We start from the raw sequence: 17024 nt of genomic DNA, 5'->3' as shown, positions 1-17024 counted from the left end.
TGGAGCGTGTCCAGAGAAGGGCAACGAACTGGTGAAGGGTCTTAGAGCACAAGCCTTTTGAGGAGCGGCTGAGGGAACTGGGGCTGTTTAGCCTGGAGGAGAGGAGGCTGAGGGGGGACCTCATCGCGCTCTACAACTACCTGAAAGGAGGTTGTAGCGAGGTGAGTGTTGGTCTCTTCTCCCAAGTGACAAGCGGCAGGGCGAGAGGAAATGGCCTCAGGTTGTGCCAGGGGAGGTTTAGATTGGCTATTAGGAAAAATTTCTTCACTGAAAGGGGTGTCCAGCACTGGACAGGCTGCCCAGGGGAGTGGTTGAGTCACCATCCCTGGAGGTATTTAAAAGACGTGTAGATGTGGCACTTAGGGACATGGTTTAGTGGTGGACTTGGCAGTGTTACGTTTACAGTTGGACTCGATGATCTTAAATGTCTTTTCCAATCTAAACAATTCTATAATTCTGTAATATTTACTGGCACTTACTGACATCATTATCCAGACTACTAAGGTTAAATTAACACTACTTTGCCCTTGCTAGAAGTGATGGCTTCATTATATGGGTTAGATATGGATATTTTTCATATCCCTTACACAGAGAATCTGATTAGTTGCAATATAGTAGGCAGGTTGTCTTTGCAACTAACTTTAGAGCTTAATGAAGTAGTAAGTTGATCAATCTTAGTCAAATTCTTCCTTTGCAAGGGTGTGCCATGAGTTGTGAAAATATAGAGAACTTGTAAAGAGACTTTCCACATAGGAGAGGCTGCACTGGAAAAATTCAAATGAATGCTTGCCAGTTAAAGCTGAGCAGAATCAGAGGGATAATTAAAACTTCAGCACATTGTGGAGGAGGAATATGCAGTCATTGGGCTGAGAAACTAAGTATCTTAATTAACATGGCTAACAATAAGCATTATTTTGAAATCTGTATACGACCAAACCATACCAATGTAAAGTAGTCCTACCTTAAGATCATTATATAATTTTCAGGGCTGAAAAATTATTCTCAAAATACTTGATCAAGAGCAAAGAGAGATATGTAATGATTTTTGTTGTTTTTCAAAGTTTTCATCTACAGAAATAGATGCCTTTCTGAGCACGAGCGAATGAATGCTGTTGCCCTTTCTTCTCTCTTCTAATTAAATGCTTCCCACTTAACTTCTGCTCTGCCAGCTCAGATGAAAGTTTGGAAATCAACAAAGAGAAGCAAACAGCAAGAAAGTAAAGAAAAATGGAAGGACGGGGGAGGAGATAAACAGTGATGGAAAATGTAGGAATCAAAGGCACAAAAAAAAAGATGTACCCCAATTTGTATCAGGGTGACATGAGACCTATCAATAAATACCGTTAATTCAATGGTGTTTTCTAGAGTGTATCATTATGGCCAGAGTGGAAAGCTACCTTCTCCTGCCCTTTCTTAGCATACTATTTCAGCAAGATCTGTATCTGTTCAAAGCACTTTTATTATTTCATAAGCTATAATACAGTATTTTCATGCCTTAGCCAAGGTTTATAAACTAACCAGAAATTAGATAATGTCAAACATACAGATATCAGAAATTCCCTGAGCTGCATAATGCTAAAAGTGGAGAGAATGTGTTCTTAAACTTTTCCCTGTAGCTCTGCTACTGACCAGCGTCAGGGAAAAGATACTATTCGGACTCCCTGTGGCCATCCTCATGTATAATAAAGCGTTGCTTGTACTTTAAAAATGAAGAGAAGTATCACTGAGTTTTAAACGTTACAAGCAAATTTTCCCTAAAACATTCGTTACGTGTATTTATTTAATTGTGCATGAAATACAAATCCTCATGTTGTACTTCCATTGAGGATGAATTATTGAAGAACAGAAATTATGCATAGTACAAATCCTCAAGTAGAGCTTGCACAGGACTTAAATTCTCCATGAATTTTAATTGTGGCTTGTTTCAGGGATGGAATCTGATCAAAGTGGGTTGCAGGCTGGGTCAAGGAGCACAAAAACTTGTTGGCTCATCTTGAAAAGGGTAAATGCTAGATTAGACATCATCTAAAGGCCACGCAGATAGACAGTACAACTTTCAGATATATAGCAACAATTAATTTATCTAATTCATTACAGTTTTGACCTGAATTAATGTTAATTAACTCTTGTTAATCCAAATAAACTAAAATAGAAACCTGTTGACCAGCCTGTTCTGCTTTTGTTTTTTGCATTTTTATAGCTTTGAGACACTGCGTCTGATTCATTCACATTAAAATATGAAGTAACAAAAAGGTTAACAGTTAGTTTGTTCCTAATACTTAAAAATCACGTTGTCTCTATGCAATTTTAAATGTGACTAGCAGTATAGCATCTCGTTAATTCACCTATGCAAAATGACATAGTAAATTTGAGCATCTGCCTATGTGTATTTAAGCAACATAAGTAATTTCCTGAACTAAAACCTCTTCATGGTTCTCCATCACTGTGTCTATTTATTAATCAAGGAAATTTAATTTAGTTACTATGTTGTTTTAATCCTTATGGAAGAACTTTGTACTTTGTAATTTGTAATACTAAGTAATATATACTTACTTGCAAGTGTAATATGTCAGAGCAAAGTCCACCAGAGTAAGTACACAGTGTGAAATAATGAAGATGCAATTTTGCTGCATTTGAGATAGCGTGTTGGAGCTGATTTATTCACCTGGACTTAAGTAGCAGGCAAAGTACAACTGTAGAGAATGAGCTCATTCATTTGTGTGTGTTTTTCTTTGCCAAGCTTCACTTGAAAGAGGTAAGGTGCCTGCCTAGTGCTGTTTTCCTCAGTTGTTTTCTTAATAATTTATAATACCAAGTTCTATTCTGGAATTAAATGGATCTGTAAATCATTTCAATGTGTAAATATGAGGGAAGAAAAAAGACTGATTCACTCAAAAATGCTAAAGAAAAATAAAACAGCTAAAAAAAATAAATCCAGATCCAAGTACAAATTTCCTGAAGTTTAGTGATGCTTGAGGGTTAGGTTTTGATTTTAAGTCATTTATAATATAATAATTAATAATAGCAACAATAATAGAAGCTTTCAGGGAAAAGGACACATGACAGTGGGAAAGGCAGGCACAGCAGAACTTAAATGCTTTAAGGGAAACCCTGTGCTGAATTTCACGGAAGGTAATTTTCCAGTTTATTACGATCGCAATGTCAAATGACCAGCTTTGCATAAAATAGCAAATTGTATGTTAATAGTAAATCAGAATTATTACTGAATAGTTTTAGGTAGAGTAGAAAATTCTGTTTTGCTGGTTTTATATGTGGTAGGTATAAAAATTAACTCTCAAACCTGAACTTTATTACAATGATTTATCTTGGACATTTTTTAAAAAATGTGCTGAATATTTTTTCACTCTGGAAAACTGTTTGCTGAATCTGCTGCTAAGTCATTAGATTTATAAGGAATGTGGCTCTGTTGCAACATAAACCACTATGGAGAAGGGTACTGGCCTCTGTAGACTCTGTGCTGACGCTGGCAGGAAATAAGCTCTGACTGAAGAGCTGCTTGCTAGATCTATTTTCTGCCTTCATCAAAGCCACTGTGGGGAGCTCAGTCCTTAAAAAAAAGAAAAAAAAAATTAAAAGACTTTGGCTAGAGTCTAAGTAAAAGTGTTCTTTGAGAGTATGGGAAACTTTCGTTATAATTCAGTCTAAGCTGTCATTGATATAGAAATTCCTCTTCAGTCAAGCTGGCATTTGCCTAAGTGAGGATGCCAGGATTTAGTCCAGTAATAGCCTAAGCCTTCTTGCTATGTTGGATGGAGGGTTACTAGAGGTGTAACCCCAAAAGGAGGAAAAAATGAGGCTCAAAACTGTTTTGATTCAATATATTGAACCCTTATGGGTTTTGAAGAGGCTGAATAAGCAAAATTAACTTCCGATAAATCTAAGATGTGCTTTTTCTTTTGTTATTACATTACTTTCTTGTGCTTTTTGTCACACACAAAATTACATTATGTTTCATTGCCCAGCATGGCACAAGGTGACAGAGGTGAGAGACGTTCTAAGTGTCGCAGCACAGTGCTCCGTGTCAGAGCAATGACCAGTCTGAAACAGGGTGTGAGACATCAGGAAAAGGAGAGGTCCTTGAAAGATGGGAGAAGCCAATTTTTGCAAAGGCTCACTATGTTGAAGCTAGGTATTTCAATACCTTTATCCTTCAGGACTTTCATACTAAAAGTCATAAATCTTTTCATTTTCAATTCCAGTCTATGTTGAAGTTCTGTATTGCTGCAAGAGGACTGACTCGGAAAGAAGATGCTGTTGACGAGCTCAGTGGAATTTATTCTGTTCTTGCTCTCTCATTGCACTGTGTCAGTGAGCACCAAAGAGGCAGTGGTCTTGGCTAATGCGCACCTTCTCCCCCAAAGAGGCTATGAGAGACTGGGTAACGCCAATGAAAAAGGTACTCACGAAGAGAGTGAGTGATTTGGATGCATGCTGTGGTTTACCTCATTGCTTTGCTGTAACATTCTCAGCCAACGTACTTGAAAGTTAGCCCTGCAAAAATACTTTGCAATATAAACATGTCCTGCCCTGAAGTCCAGAATCTTTAAAACCCTTGCTCAGCTGTCATCTAATTCAAGAGAAATTAACAGTTTTTTTGTAAAAAAATATTTTGTGGCATTTGAAGACTTATTCTGAGGACAATCGTATCTAGCTTATATCTGACACCTCAGTACCTAATTCCCATTGGTACCTATAACTGAGGCATCCCTCTGCCTATCTAGCTTGCAAGGACCAGCTTGGTAGGTTTTCTAATAAATTTACCAGAGTAGATCCCACATAAAATGTACACAAAAAGAGTAGTGGGATTGATTCATTTTCCCCTTCTGACTGATGGCACTTGAGGGTTTATAAAATTCACTTTCCAAGTGAATCCTGTAACAATCAACCTAAATGATTTTCTCATTATCTGTCTATAGAAGTTGTTCTATTTTGCACGAATAATATTCACTGAGAAGGGCAAATACAAGTGTCTCTGTATATATCGCTGGCTTGGACATCACTATATCAGTCACTTAAATAATCATTCTATAAAATCATGGGATCAGGTTGGGAGTCTATGTCTACCAAGCGAATGTTCCAACAACTGGGGTACAGAGTCATGTACACAGTTCTGCTCTTTCAGGATTCTTAATAATGTCATGCAGATAGTATTGAGTTTTAAAGTATTCTATTCATGGCTGTAGATTCTATTAGGCAATGAAAGGCATAAAAGTAAGACCTCGGAAAGCCTATATACTCTTGTAAATCTGTCCTGAGTGGCTTAGAAGTACCAATAAACTTCGGAATATCAAATATCAAAAATTATATTTAACACAATACTGATACTATGAATAATACTATTTAACAGGTTTAGTCCATCTGGGCTTCTACAAAGCCTATGATACAATACTTCATACAATATTAAATCAGAGAAGGTAGGGTTACATTATAATTTCAGCAGAGATTGAAAAGAAAATTACAATGACTTGGGCAGAAAAGTAAACCATAAAGTCAAGGGGAGGCTGGGGAGTATTTGCTTATAAGTGATCTTTTCAGTATTCTTTTTACGTATACTAATGCAAAAATAGGAATATGCTGATAAAATTTAATGATAACATGAAGTAGACAAACACCAATACAAAGAATCAGAATATTACACAGAAAAAAAATTTAGATGTTCTTAAGTAATACCATTGGGATGAAAAATAAAGTGCAAAATTCTAGGTTTTACTGCAAGGTGAGGACCTTACCAGTTACAAAGACCCAAAGACAAAACTCTGGATTAAAGGAAACTAAGCCATACAAATGCAGTCCTAGAATATATCAACAGAGATGTTTTTAATAAGACTTGGGAAGAATCAGTGGCACTATGTAAGGCCATCTGCAATACTGTGTGCAAATTTTACCCACATTCTGTAAGATTAGTTTGCCATGAAGAGGTGCAGAAAAGCTACTAAGGCAATTAAGGAACAGAAGATGTATCATACAGTAAATAATAAAAGAACTTATTTATCCTAACAGAATTTACCCTAACAAAACAAAGGCTGATTAAAAATATAGTTGTTCTCATGGTACTTCGGGGCTTATTACCCAGGAAGAAGCACTATTTAACTAAAGGACATCATGACACGAGAAAGAAAAAGATGGACAGTGGACATTAATAAGATTAGATTGGGAACCAGAGGAGAATTTCTAACAGACTAGTGACAGTTATTGAAGTCTACAATGCTTTCCAGTTGGAAGAGAAGAAATTTAATAATTCTGTGAAGACGACCGCATGGTATAATTCCCTACAGGACCAGTAGTAGATAAAATAGTCACTCATGGTCCCTTTCTCCTTCCAGAAAGTTAGGGGCTTGCTTTTTTTTTTTTTTTTTTTTTTTTTTTACACTAACCAAACTGTTCGGTGTACTTTTGATCTGTTGGTCACGAGACCATACAATGAGATTGACTCTTTTCAGACTCTGTTCTTCTGTTCAGGAAAAGAAAAACAACGTGTTCAATGAAAGGATCAGCAGGGGCTCTCTGGTCAGTGATTTGGGCAAAGAGGAGTTTTTTCCTGAGCTTTTATTTTAAATTTTTATCTTTGGAAATATTTTTCCGTAATTGTTTTTTGGGAAATTTTGGAAAAAAAATTAGGACATCTTGCCGTACTTTTCCTGAATTATCCCCGTTTCCCAGAAGAAAAAATTAAGTTCTAAATACAGTATCTAAATTGCTATCAGTCATTGTCAGGATATAACATAGGATTTCACAGGTCTGAAGAACTGTCATTTTACATCACAGGCGGTCTGTAGGAATTTTTCTCATAGAGATATTAAAATTGTCAAATTTTTATTAAATATAAATTACAAATATTCCATAGTATAATGACATAATGACATGCCTTTCAACTCTATGGAGAAGTGAGTGATTTCAGTTCATAAACATGTTTCTGTGTAATGGAAAAGACATTGAATAACATCCGTCTCTACAAAGCAAAGCATTGTGCCTTAGTCTCAGAGATGCTTGATACTATACTATAGCAAGAAGTTACTTTATAAGCAAGTTACATTTAAAAAACACAGTATGTATATTTCAGCCCAATAGAGAGGGTCATCCCAAGCCTTATATGCCATTTTTACCACCTTCTGAGTCTACTGGATAAGCAATAAAGTGGAAAAGCACTTTCACCTATTTTCCTGATATTGGTGTTCAGCACTGCACAGCACTGTACTTCTACCTGCAAATCAGTGGTAAGATTTAGCCTGGAGTTTGAGTGACAAGACCTGTTCCTAAGAAAATCCTCAGACATTTATAAGTTTTGGCTTTTCAACCATATTTCTGTCATAAATGTAAAAATTATATGACAGGGTAACAACCCTTTTTTGAATTTCTGAACATCTCCTGCATGGTCTGCCCTGAAATCTTCCCCCTTTAGCTGAGTAGGTGCCCACCAGCTGGGATGAAGTCAGAGTCAGCTTCCAGTCAGAAGGCAATCATTCACCCACTCTAAAGGACAGCGTTCAATATCTAAAATTTACTATTTGAACAGAAATTTACTTTAAAACTTTTTTCTTTCCTACTCAGACTATCCAAGGGATTGTTTTGAGATTTTTCAGCGCTCCAAAGGAAATTCCAGAGATGGTCTTTACATCATCCAACCAAAGGAGGACCCAATTGTTGTCTCTTGTAACATGCAGGATGGTGGCTGGACAGTAATCCAGCACATTACAGCCAATAGTACTGTTGACTTTGATAGGACCTGGCAGGATTACAAATACGGATTTGGCTCCGTTCATGACAACCACTGGTTAGGAAATGAATATATGCATCAGTTAACTAGCAGCTCCATGCAATATATACTTGGAGTTAAACTTGTAAACCTAAATGCTGAAATCAAATGGGGACAGTACGAACCATTCCTTATTGAAGATGAAGAGTCTCAATACCGAATCAGGGTTGGTCTATACAAAGGCAATGCCACTGATGCTCTGACCCTGGACACAGAAGCCTATCTCCATGACAACCAGAAGTTCACCACCAAGGACAGAGACAATGACAATTACTTTCAGAATTGTGCTAAATTGGAACACAATGGCATTCCCGGGGGAGGCTGGTGGTACGACGCGTGTGCTGGAGCAAATCTAAACCGAAGGAACATGATATACTGGCAAAGGGACTGCAACAAGCAACGCATATGCAAGTTTGCATGGATGATGATCAAACCCATTGACCGCAGCCTGTCATATCCAACCAAGTCCTGTCCATGTCAGAAAGTTGAACTGTAGATAAGCCGTGTGTACTTCGAAAGGAACATGGATTCTTTGTCCAGTGACTGAAGTGAACTCACACTGACTGAATAATCAAACTAAGTAACTATGACTGAAAATTTAATTTGGGCCTCTGCAAGGGCTTTATGATAGCATATCGTCCAGGACTAGAACAGGACATAGACATCTACTAACCACACAAGTGAGAAGTCACTGTCAGAAACTGAGGCCTCTACCAGAATATTTAAATAATTAATTTTATAGTATTTTAGCCATAAGAGGAGTCAGGTATGAAATGCAGGTTTTGACGTCTCGTGTGAGATATACATGAATATACATGCATTTCAGAAGGTTTTGCTCCAGTATGAATGTTCATGGTTGATCTCCTATAATTGCACATCTTCACATATCATGCAGGAAGGAAATTTCCAGTGAAGTACCTACATTTACAAAATGCATATTGGAGAGTATTGTGTACCATAGGGCAGCATCAGGCCCCTCCTTTTTACCTTTAGTGAAAGGTATTTTAATACATAAAATTGGAATTAGCCTCATCTCCCATGGCTTCTTTTCTCCTTCACTGACTCTTCTTTTTATCTCTACTTTTTAATGATCCCATACACAATGAAGTATTCAGCATAGGCTTTTCTTTTCTTCCTTCTTTTTAGAGCACCCAGAGCTAATGGGATCATCAGCCTTCCCATTTAAAGCTACTAATCCAAAGCTTAAAACTCCTCTGATTTTTTCCCCAAGAAACTCAGTGAACAAATTTTTTAAAAGATCAAATTGATTTTGCAATTTTTTACTTATTGCTCCATTTTTTTCTGAATATTACTCCACTTTGCTTACCATGTTTTGACTGTTGCTTCTCCCTGTTCCACGATGTGCTTCAGCTTTTTCTTTTTTTAATACCATTGTGAGAAAAGAAGAGAGTGTTGGCTTTATCTCACATTTGCTAGCTTCAATTGTTTTGGCACTAAACCTTGACATTATTTGAACAATGTGTTTTTCCTCATTATAAAATAGAGAATCTTTAAATTTCATGATAAATTCATCTGTTTTAAAATAATAAATAAAAGGATTTCAGTTTTGATAACCTTGAAGACCTTGTTTTCTTTTACAGCTGTTTGGGTTACTTCACACATTTCTATATCATTGGAATAGCTGAATGACAACTGAAGAGTTTTCATTGTTGCATTATACAAAATGTCAGGATAATAACTAGAATATCTTGTATGTTTTCTTAGATATTTCAGTTACAGAAACTCAACCAACAGATACTGGCAAGCTCCTGCTTTTTAATTTAAAAATGGAATCTCATAATTTTCATGAAAATTACTTCACAGAAAATAAATTGTATTGTGTTTTGAGAAGACTAAGACTGCCAGGATTACTTAAGAAGAGAAATTAATTGGGAAGTGGAAAAGCCAAGAAAGCAATTTTTATTTTTTACAACGCACTGCAACATTTTCAGAAAGAGATACAGATATGTTACGTGGGTGAGGCCAATATAGCACATGTGTCTATTTTGCAGCATCTGACTTTTTTTCCCCTGGAATTGTGTTCAAAGACAGAAGTGTGATAGGGGAAGAAATGGATAGTAACTGAATTGAGTTTGTGTCATTGAGTCAATTTGATGTGGGTTCTGCTGTAACTCGATCAGGACGCGTCCAAAGTTGTAATGAGGATACAAGAAAATCACGCAAGTGCTGCCAGTCTCCCACAGCTTTTATTTGAATTCCTGGCCATATAGCCAATTCTCACACACCTTCCCAAAATGCGTTTTGAATAATCTTGACGTGGAAGCGCACAACTGAAAGCCAGCAGGCTGCATCTGATCCTCAAAGGCAAGTAACCTGCTCTGCAGCCCTCCCTTGGCCTGTTTGGGAGGAAAGGACTGTGCAAATAAGCTGTATGAATGACTTGGGCACCAGCAGCCCAAATCCAGCTGCCCAGTTTTGGATGCACTCTCTAGTATTAATCGGAGCCCTACAAACCTATGCTGACGCTGAATTCCAGTATGGGAATTAGATTAAAATGTAATATTAACTCGTAACAACAAGTCTCCAAGCAAAAACAAGACAGAAAGATTAATCCAGTTCAAACAAAGACATTTAATGGAACGCAGGGACTGAGGTATGTTCCACACTTCTAAACAAAGTATGGGTGGAAATTACTACTGGAGCTGGATTTGGGACTAAGTAGTGGATGAAAATAAGAAAGAATATTTCAATACACCCACCAGCATTTCTTTCTAGAGCTCTTAAAGGAAGGGCATAGAGCCTTAAGAAGTGGACTAAATTCTATTTCGTAATTCCTTAGCAAAAGGCTGTCTTAACTGAACAGATTTTTTTTCTCCATCACTGAACCTTAATCACCAGATACCCAGAACAATGCTGAGAGCAGCTGGCCGTCAACACTGAATCAGCAAAATCACAGTCTGAAACATGGGAGTTTCTATTCTGTCTACTCCTATTTTCTTTTCCCTGTCACATTTCTCCTACCCCCTCTCTCTCAGCGCCTTTCCTGATTATACCGCTTCCTGCACAGACTTGAAGAAAGGAGGTGGGTCCTCCCAAGAATATCTGATGGAAAAAATTTATTTGGTCAAATAACTACCTTTCCAAAATGAGGAGGCATGACAAGGTCTACAACAATAGTTATATGGCTGACTTCCAGCTCCACGCACCCCCAAATGGGAGGCATGTTCCACTTTAAACATGCAATCTCCTAAAAATAGGAGAAAAATAGGTTTCTTCACCTCTTTGCTACTTTGTATTTCTCCCCATACTGTTTTTTCAACTGCAGGAAAGGTAAGCACGTTCTCACATACAATATCACATTAATCAACTCAGAATTTAGCAGAAGGAAAAATTCTTCCTAAAAAAGTATCAACTGACAAAATAAGAGAGCCTGTTTTCTAGCAAAAACACTGATCTATTCTTATTTGTCTTTAAAAATCATTCAACTTTCACATGAGAAAGTGCTTGCTTTTGTTTCTGATTTTCATATGTGTAACCTAAACAATAAATTTCCAGACTTCCACATAACTTTTTTTTACGTGTTAACCATAGGTTTAAAAGTACGACAAAGTGGGTTTAGGATCAAGCATTGAATACTGTGCATCAATAAATTAGCAAATTACGTGCCTGGGCTCATTTTTTCTCCTATAATTAACAAAACAAAGAGTCCTTTAGTCACTCTCACGTCTTCATTTGCATGTCAGAAGGCATCAGGACCCCGGCAGAGTGGTGGGGTACAAAGCTGAATCCAGCCACACTCGGCAGCTGGTATCCTCCACTGTACCCTCTCTCCACCCTTCCTCCTATAGCTACCTGATGAATTGCATGTCTAAGGAGGCCTTATGTACAGCATACAGTAAAAACAACTGTCTGACCTCCACTATGTCTAGATGGCTGCCTCCTGTAAGGAGTAAAAGATATTCTAGCTTATATCTTGGCATCGTAACCCAGGAATTCATTAAAAATCCCCAAACTTCAGAGGTCTACTGAAACAGGAGCCATCAGTGACCAGGGTTTGGAGAAGCACTTGTTGAGAAGAAAAACTTTTAAAGGATTTTAAATGTCTAGTGGTTTGAGGAAGACTGACTTGTTTGATATATCAGCAGATACATGAAGAAACTAATGGCATTTAGTAGCTAATGGCATAAGTACTGAGTAAAAGGCGGCGGTTTTACTGAGTGTAATGAAAACCGAAGTTCCTAATCGGATACATAGCCCAGCAGTGTCTATTAAACCTGAAGAAATACATTTACCAAGATGGAAAAAACAGTTGCAACTTTTTTTTTTTTTAAACTAGATATAGATATGGGGTAACTATTAATAAAAACACAAACAAGTTGTTTATCTGAATGATCGAAGTTTAAGGTTTTATGACACCCAGCTGTCAATTGTATGTGGAAGAAAACTTCTTAGTAGGTACAAAAAGCAGCAATGGAGATTTGGGATGACCACATAAGAAATAAATGGCCTCTTTCTGATTTGGTAGAAGGAAAGCCAAGTATTTAAGTGAAAAGACACAGTATCCATTTTTGGAGTTCACGTTTGGATGACCATTTCAAAATGGAGAAGCCACTGACTACCCAGCGGCTGCGGGAGCGTTTCAGGAGCTGATGGAGCCCTTGGAGTCCCCAAGGCAAACACTGCGGGGAGCCTTTCAGAGAGAAGTTCTGACCTGTTAATGGTCTGGAGCTCATAAAAGTAGTGAATGTGGGGGGTTGTTTGTTTTTTTTTTTTTAAAAAAAACTTCTGTAATATCAAAAAGGAGTAAGCAATATGGAGTTTTTTGTGCAGAGTCCTTTCCAACAGAGGGACACCTAGATGTACAGGTCATAGCAAATGGTAACTCCAGCTTGATTGTTATGTACAACTGAGGAAACAGGTATTTGTTTCTCACTATACCTGAGCGATTCCTTCGTATTATTTCTATCTCTATAGAAAGCAAAGAAAATTAATTTCAGAGGAAACTTACACATTCTGTTTGTTTGTTTGTTTGTTTTCCTAGAGCAAAGAATCCAGAGAAGGCAGAAGTACATATGTCCCCTAAAAATTACAGAGTAACTTTAAAAAAGAAGCATCCAAAAATTCTCCTTCAGTATGAAGATTTTGGGAATCCCAAACTATGAAGGGGTAATTTGGAAACTGTGTTTCCTATCACAAGTAAAGCAGCATCTTACAAAATTCTATTCAAAATCCAGAATCTGAAAAAAGTCCACAGGTATTCAATTCAGTTTCAAACTGGGTATCCAGTTTCAAAACAACTGCATTCTACGAGAAAGCAGCATCTTCCAGATTGATTCGGGATTCTTTAATTGTTGTAATGACTTCTCATTTAAATTTAACATACTTACCACATCCCAGTGACATTTTTATTCTTTCAGGTATGTGACTATCCTTAGCTACATTTACATTAAGATTTATCAGTTACATTAGTTTGACATGTTCAGGTCATCTATCAAATATGACAAGGAGGCAATGCCACAGGTTTCTGAGAAAAGCCCTAGGTGGGAGATAAAATGATCAGAATGATTAAATTAGAGATGGGGACTTTTAATGAGACTCAGTTCTAAAACTGGAACAGTATCTAAAGGGTGATAAGGAAGTGCAATTAAGATTTTGCCTTGAAGTGCGTCATTGTCTTTGGACCTGGACTCCTCAAGTCCATATATCCCAGTGCAGGTCTCATTATGGGTACAGTAGAGATGAGGAACAAAAAATCCACATATAAAAATAACTTCCAACAGTTAATAGCAGTTACTAATTGATGTGCATAGTTGAGTAGGATAAGCATGATTAGCAATTTAATTATATAATTAATGGCAAAATATGTTCTATCATATTTTTCAGGTTCTTACAGTATTTTCTCTATAACCCTTTTGATGTCATCCTTCTTCAATTCAACAGGATTTTTCTATAAAGGAAACCCCTGCATTTATGTTCTACCTTGACCTTCCGTCCTTTGCAAAGCTCTTCACTCTGTGCTAAATAGTCACAGAAAGTGCACAACTGTAACTATATATATATATATATGTATATACAGCCATTTAAAAATTCTGGGAACTCTTCCAAGTATTTATCTACAAACATAAATTATATTTACAGAAAATGAATGTTACTTGATAATATATGGGGATCTGAAATATATAGGGAGGCTGGTATGTATGAAAAGGGAGAGATAAAAATGATATCCCTAGTTTGTGGGAAAATTCAATATTCAAAATATTAAAGTGTGCTGGGTCTCTGAAAACCTTAGTTAGGGATGTATATTTATGCATCTATATTGGTAATACATACGTACATATCTATATATATGTTTGTGCATGTAATTATGTATAAATAAAATGTAATTTTACAAAAAAAGATCTTTTCACCAGTCCATGACCATGACCATAATCAATTACAGGATCAGTAAAAGGTTCATTAAGAGGACAGAAATGCAGATAACAAGATTGTTCTACACTGTAAAAGTCCCACAGCACTTTTTAAAGGTACAAAATATAATTTGAAAACAAAATATAATTAAGTACTAACTGATACTCTGATGAGGATCACGTTTTTCTTTTTGTGGTTTTGATCTTTTTTAAGAATAAACATCCTACGTAACAATAAAGCAACACACACCTCTTTATATAATTCTAGGTATTTATAATGTACCCATGTTTGGCCATGTAACGTCTCACATGGTGAAGTGCTAGCAGCATAGTTTGAGCACATATTTCACAATTACATTGAACCAACATTGTTGCATCCATCACCGTGTATTCTAACACACTTACTGAGCACAGAGTCCATAAACATTTACAGAACATTCTTGTTCAACAGAAGCCAAAACCAACAAAAAATATCCCATTTAATTTCAGTAGAAGCCAATGCTTTACTTTAGCAACAACACTGCAGCTAGCAGGAACTGTCACTACCTCATAAATTTTGCCTTTAACTACAGCTTATGCCGCAGAGGGACACATTCATTTGCTAAAAATTAAACACAGTTTACTGAATGTCTGATCCAATGTAATATAAAATAAACCCACTATAATAACCAACTTGTACATAGTTACCGTACACAGGAAAAGCTCTGGATAGTGACAGAGGAAAGTTGATGAAAGGGTCTTTATAAAGACCCATACTTTCCTTTAATAAGCAATCATATGCTAAAGCACAAAAAATAAAAGGCACAGTATGGTGTGTTACAAAATCAATCATGTGAATTTAGAGAACATATTTACATTACTACACTGCTAATCTTTCACTGACACAATTTTCCCCTCTGGAGGCTGGGGATAAAAAATACTAATTACTTGTACTGTGGTTGTTGACATGGAGGAATTATTTATCTGTAGGGAAACATTTTGACGGTATCATAACTTAATAAATTATACAAACAATTTCAATGAGACCAATGGTACATTCAGGATGACTAATACAATCCTGAAATGTGCAACTGGGCCATGTCACCACTGCAATGTCCTGCTAAAGTGTATAGCAGATATAATATGAAGATTGGCCCAAACTAATATTCCAGAGCATCTCACTCCGAATTTTGATAGAAAGGCTAGAACTGAATCTGAACTTTATGTACATGGAGATCTTTCTCATTCATAAACATTTGTTTACTTTAGGACTTCATTCCTTATGACTCCTGTTGCCATTAACTTTGTTTTCTCGTGGCCTTTTCTGAGGCTTCATGTTTGTTCCCACCACAAGGAGCCAGGTCACCAGCTCCGTTCCAAAGGGCCTTCTGCTGAAGGCAGCCCCTCGCTTCTGCGCTCACTCGGTCAACGCTGCAGGACTCCTGCCAATCTAACACAGACATCAGGCAGGCAAATGCAGTTCAGCCCTGCCACAGAAGTGCCCTCACCACAAACCCGAAGCCCCGGCAAACCTCAGCTAGTGGCCAGAGTCTCAGCTCATTGTCACGAGGCCAGCACAGCCCAGTCCCAGAAGCCACAGTCATCAGAGGGGTTGACTCCAGCCCCCAGTACTGTAGCAGATACGGTTCTGCTGGACCAAGAGATGGTGAGTGGAGGTAACTTAGGTTTCCAAACACCTGATGTTGACTAGTATTTGTAAAGCTATTGAAAGATAAAAAGTGCTATGAAAGTGCAAAGTGTCCTTAATAGTTCTATAGAAATATTCAAAAATTACCTAAAAAATCTTTCTTCTTTCAGAGATGCCAATTCTGCCACTGTTTACAATAATTTATAAACACAATAATTTATACCTATAATAATACATACGTAAATGCACAGGACATCAACACATATTTTTCTCTTGTTCTGCATCATTCCATCAGTAATGGAAACTTTTGGGGCAAGGGGAAGCACAATGAAGGAGATTGCAAAAAAGACTTTCCTTGTGTTGTAAAGTAGATAGACTATGTCCATTATGTTTTACAGTCAGTTCTGATTTGTACTATGGTCACTATTGCATAAAATTTTAAAAATTTCCTTCAGAGGCATTGGGAAATGCAGAAATTCAGAGGTATCTAACCATCACCATTTTTTACAGATGACAGTGACTTGCATGATGGAACTGAGATTGGGACTGGCTTCTCGATATACAAAATACATCACCTATTTCTTCCACTATGAGCCCTTCCTATGTCTCCACAAAAGTCATCCTTAAAGTGGAAATTTTCTCAGTATTACATTCTCCTATAATATGTGTGTTCATTTGGAGTATTATGTATCTCCCTAACCATTTAGTATTGGGGATGACAACATTTGCCCCTTTAAATAGTCCTTGTTTCATTCCAACAGCAGGTGGAAAAGTCTCAAAACAGAAGTAATACGAGCTCTATTGCTTGCTACACTGAAAACTAAATAGACAATACACTAGAAAGAAACTATAGGAAGAAACAGTTCTGCACTACAGGGAGATAGACTGGATGACCTGACCTGATGACCGGATGACCATCCCGTTCTAATTTCTAGTAGTTTACAATTTACTCTACATATTCTCAGTCTGAAAGAAAGGACAGAAGACCCCAAATACAATAACTTTAATGCAGATCTACTGCATAATCAAAAAGCAGTGAGTATTCAAAAAGTAATCAAAAAGCACTGCACAATCAAGAAGCAGCCACTGACATCTTTATCCCAAGCACACTACTTTCATGCAAAATTTTACTTTTCTGCAGAATTTTTTTAACCCCTAGACATGTAAAGCAACGGCTTTGAAAAGACAGAATTACAGTCAATTTACTAGGTTACATCAGCATCTACTTTCCCCCTTATCCCTTATATAAGAGCAA

At 37.0% G+C, this 17024-nt stretch overlaps 1 protein-coding gene across 1 annotated transcript; it reads left to right on the top strand.

The window, feature by feature from the left end:
- The first annotated feature begins 3984 nt into the window (after positions 1-3984).
- LOC104080026 (fibrinogen-like protein A) lies at positions 3985-8270 on the top strand. The gene is made up of 3 exons (XM_009582277.1): positions 3985-4071; positions 4221-4329; positions 7570-8270. Exons 1-3 carry the CDS (start codon positions 3985-3987, stop codon positions 8268-8270), a joined length of 897 nt encoding a protein of 298 aa, XP_009580572.1.
- The last annotated feature ends 8754 nt before the right edge of the window (positions 8271-17024 follow it).

Source organism: Fulmarus glacialis, unplaced genomic scaffold (assembly GCF_000690835.1).
Source record: "Fulmarus glacialis isolate BGI_N327 unplaced genomic scaffold, ASM69083v1 scaffold51217, whole genome shotgun sequence".
Classification (NCBI taxonomy): Eukaryota; Metazoa; Chordata; class Aves; order Procellariiformes; family Procellariidae; genus Fulmarus; species Fulmarus glacialis.
Note: the sequence above shows the minus strand (reverse complement) of the source record. Positions and strands in the feature narration are given on the sequence as shown.

Excerpts from the sequence above, each read along its gene's own strand:
- LOC104080026 (XM_009582277.1), top strand. The coding sequence starts at position 3,985 with ATGGCACAAGGTGACAGAGGTGAGAGACGTTCTAAGTGTCGCAGCACA. Across the intron at positions 4,072-4,220 it reads TGACCAGTCTGAAACAGGGT|TCTATGTTGAAGTTCTGTAT; the intron begins GTGAGACATCAG and ends TTTCAATTCCAG. Across the intron at positions 4,330-7,569 it reads TCTCTCATTGCACTGTGTCA|ACTATCCAAGGGATTGTTTT; the intron begins GTGAGCACCAAA and ends TTTCCTACTCAG.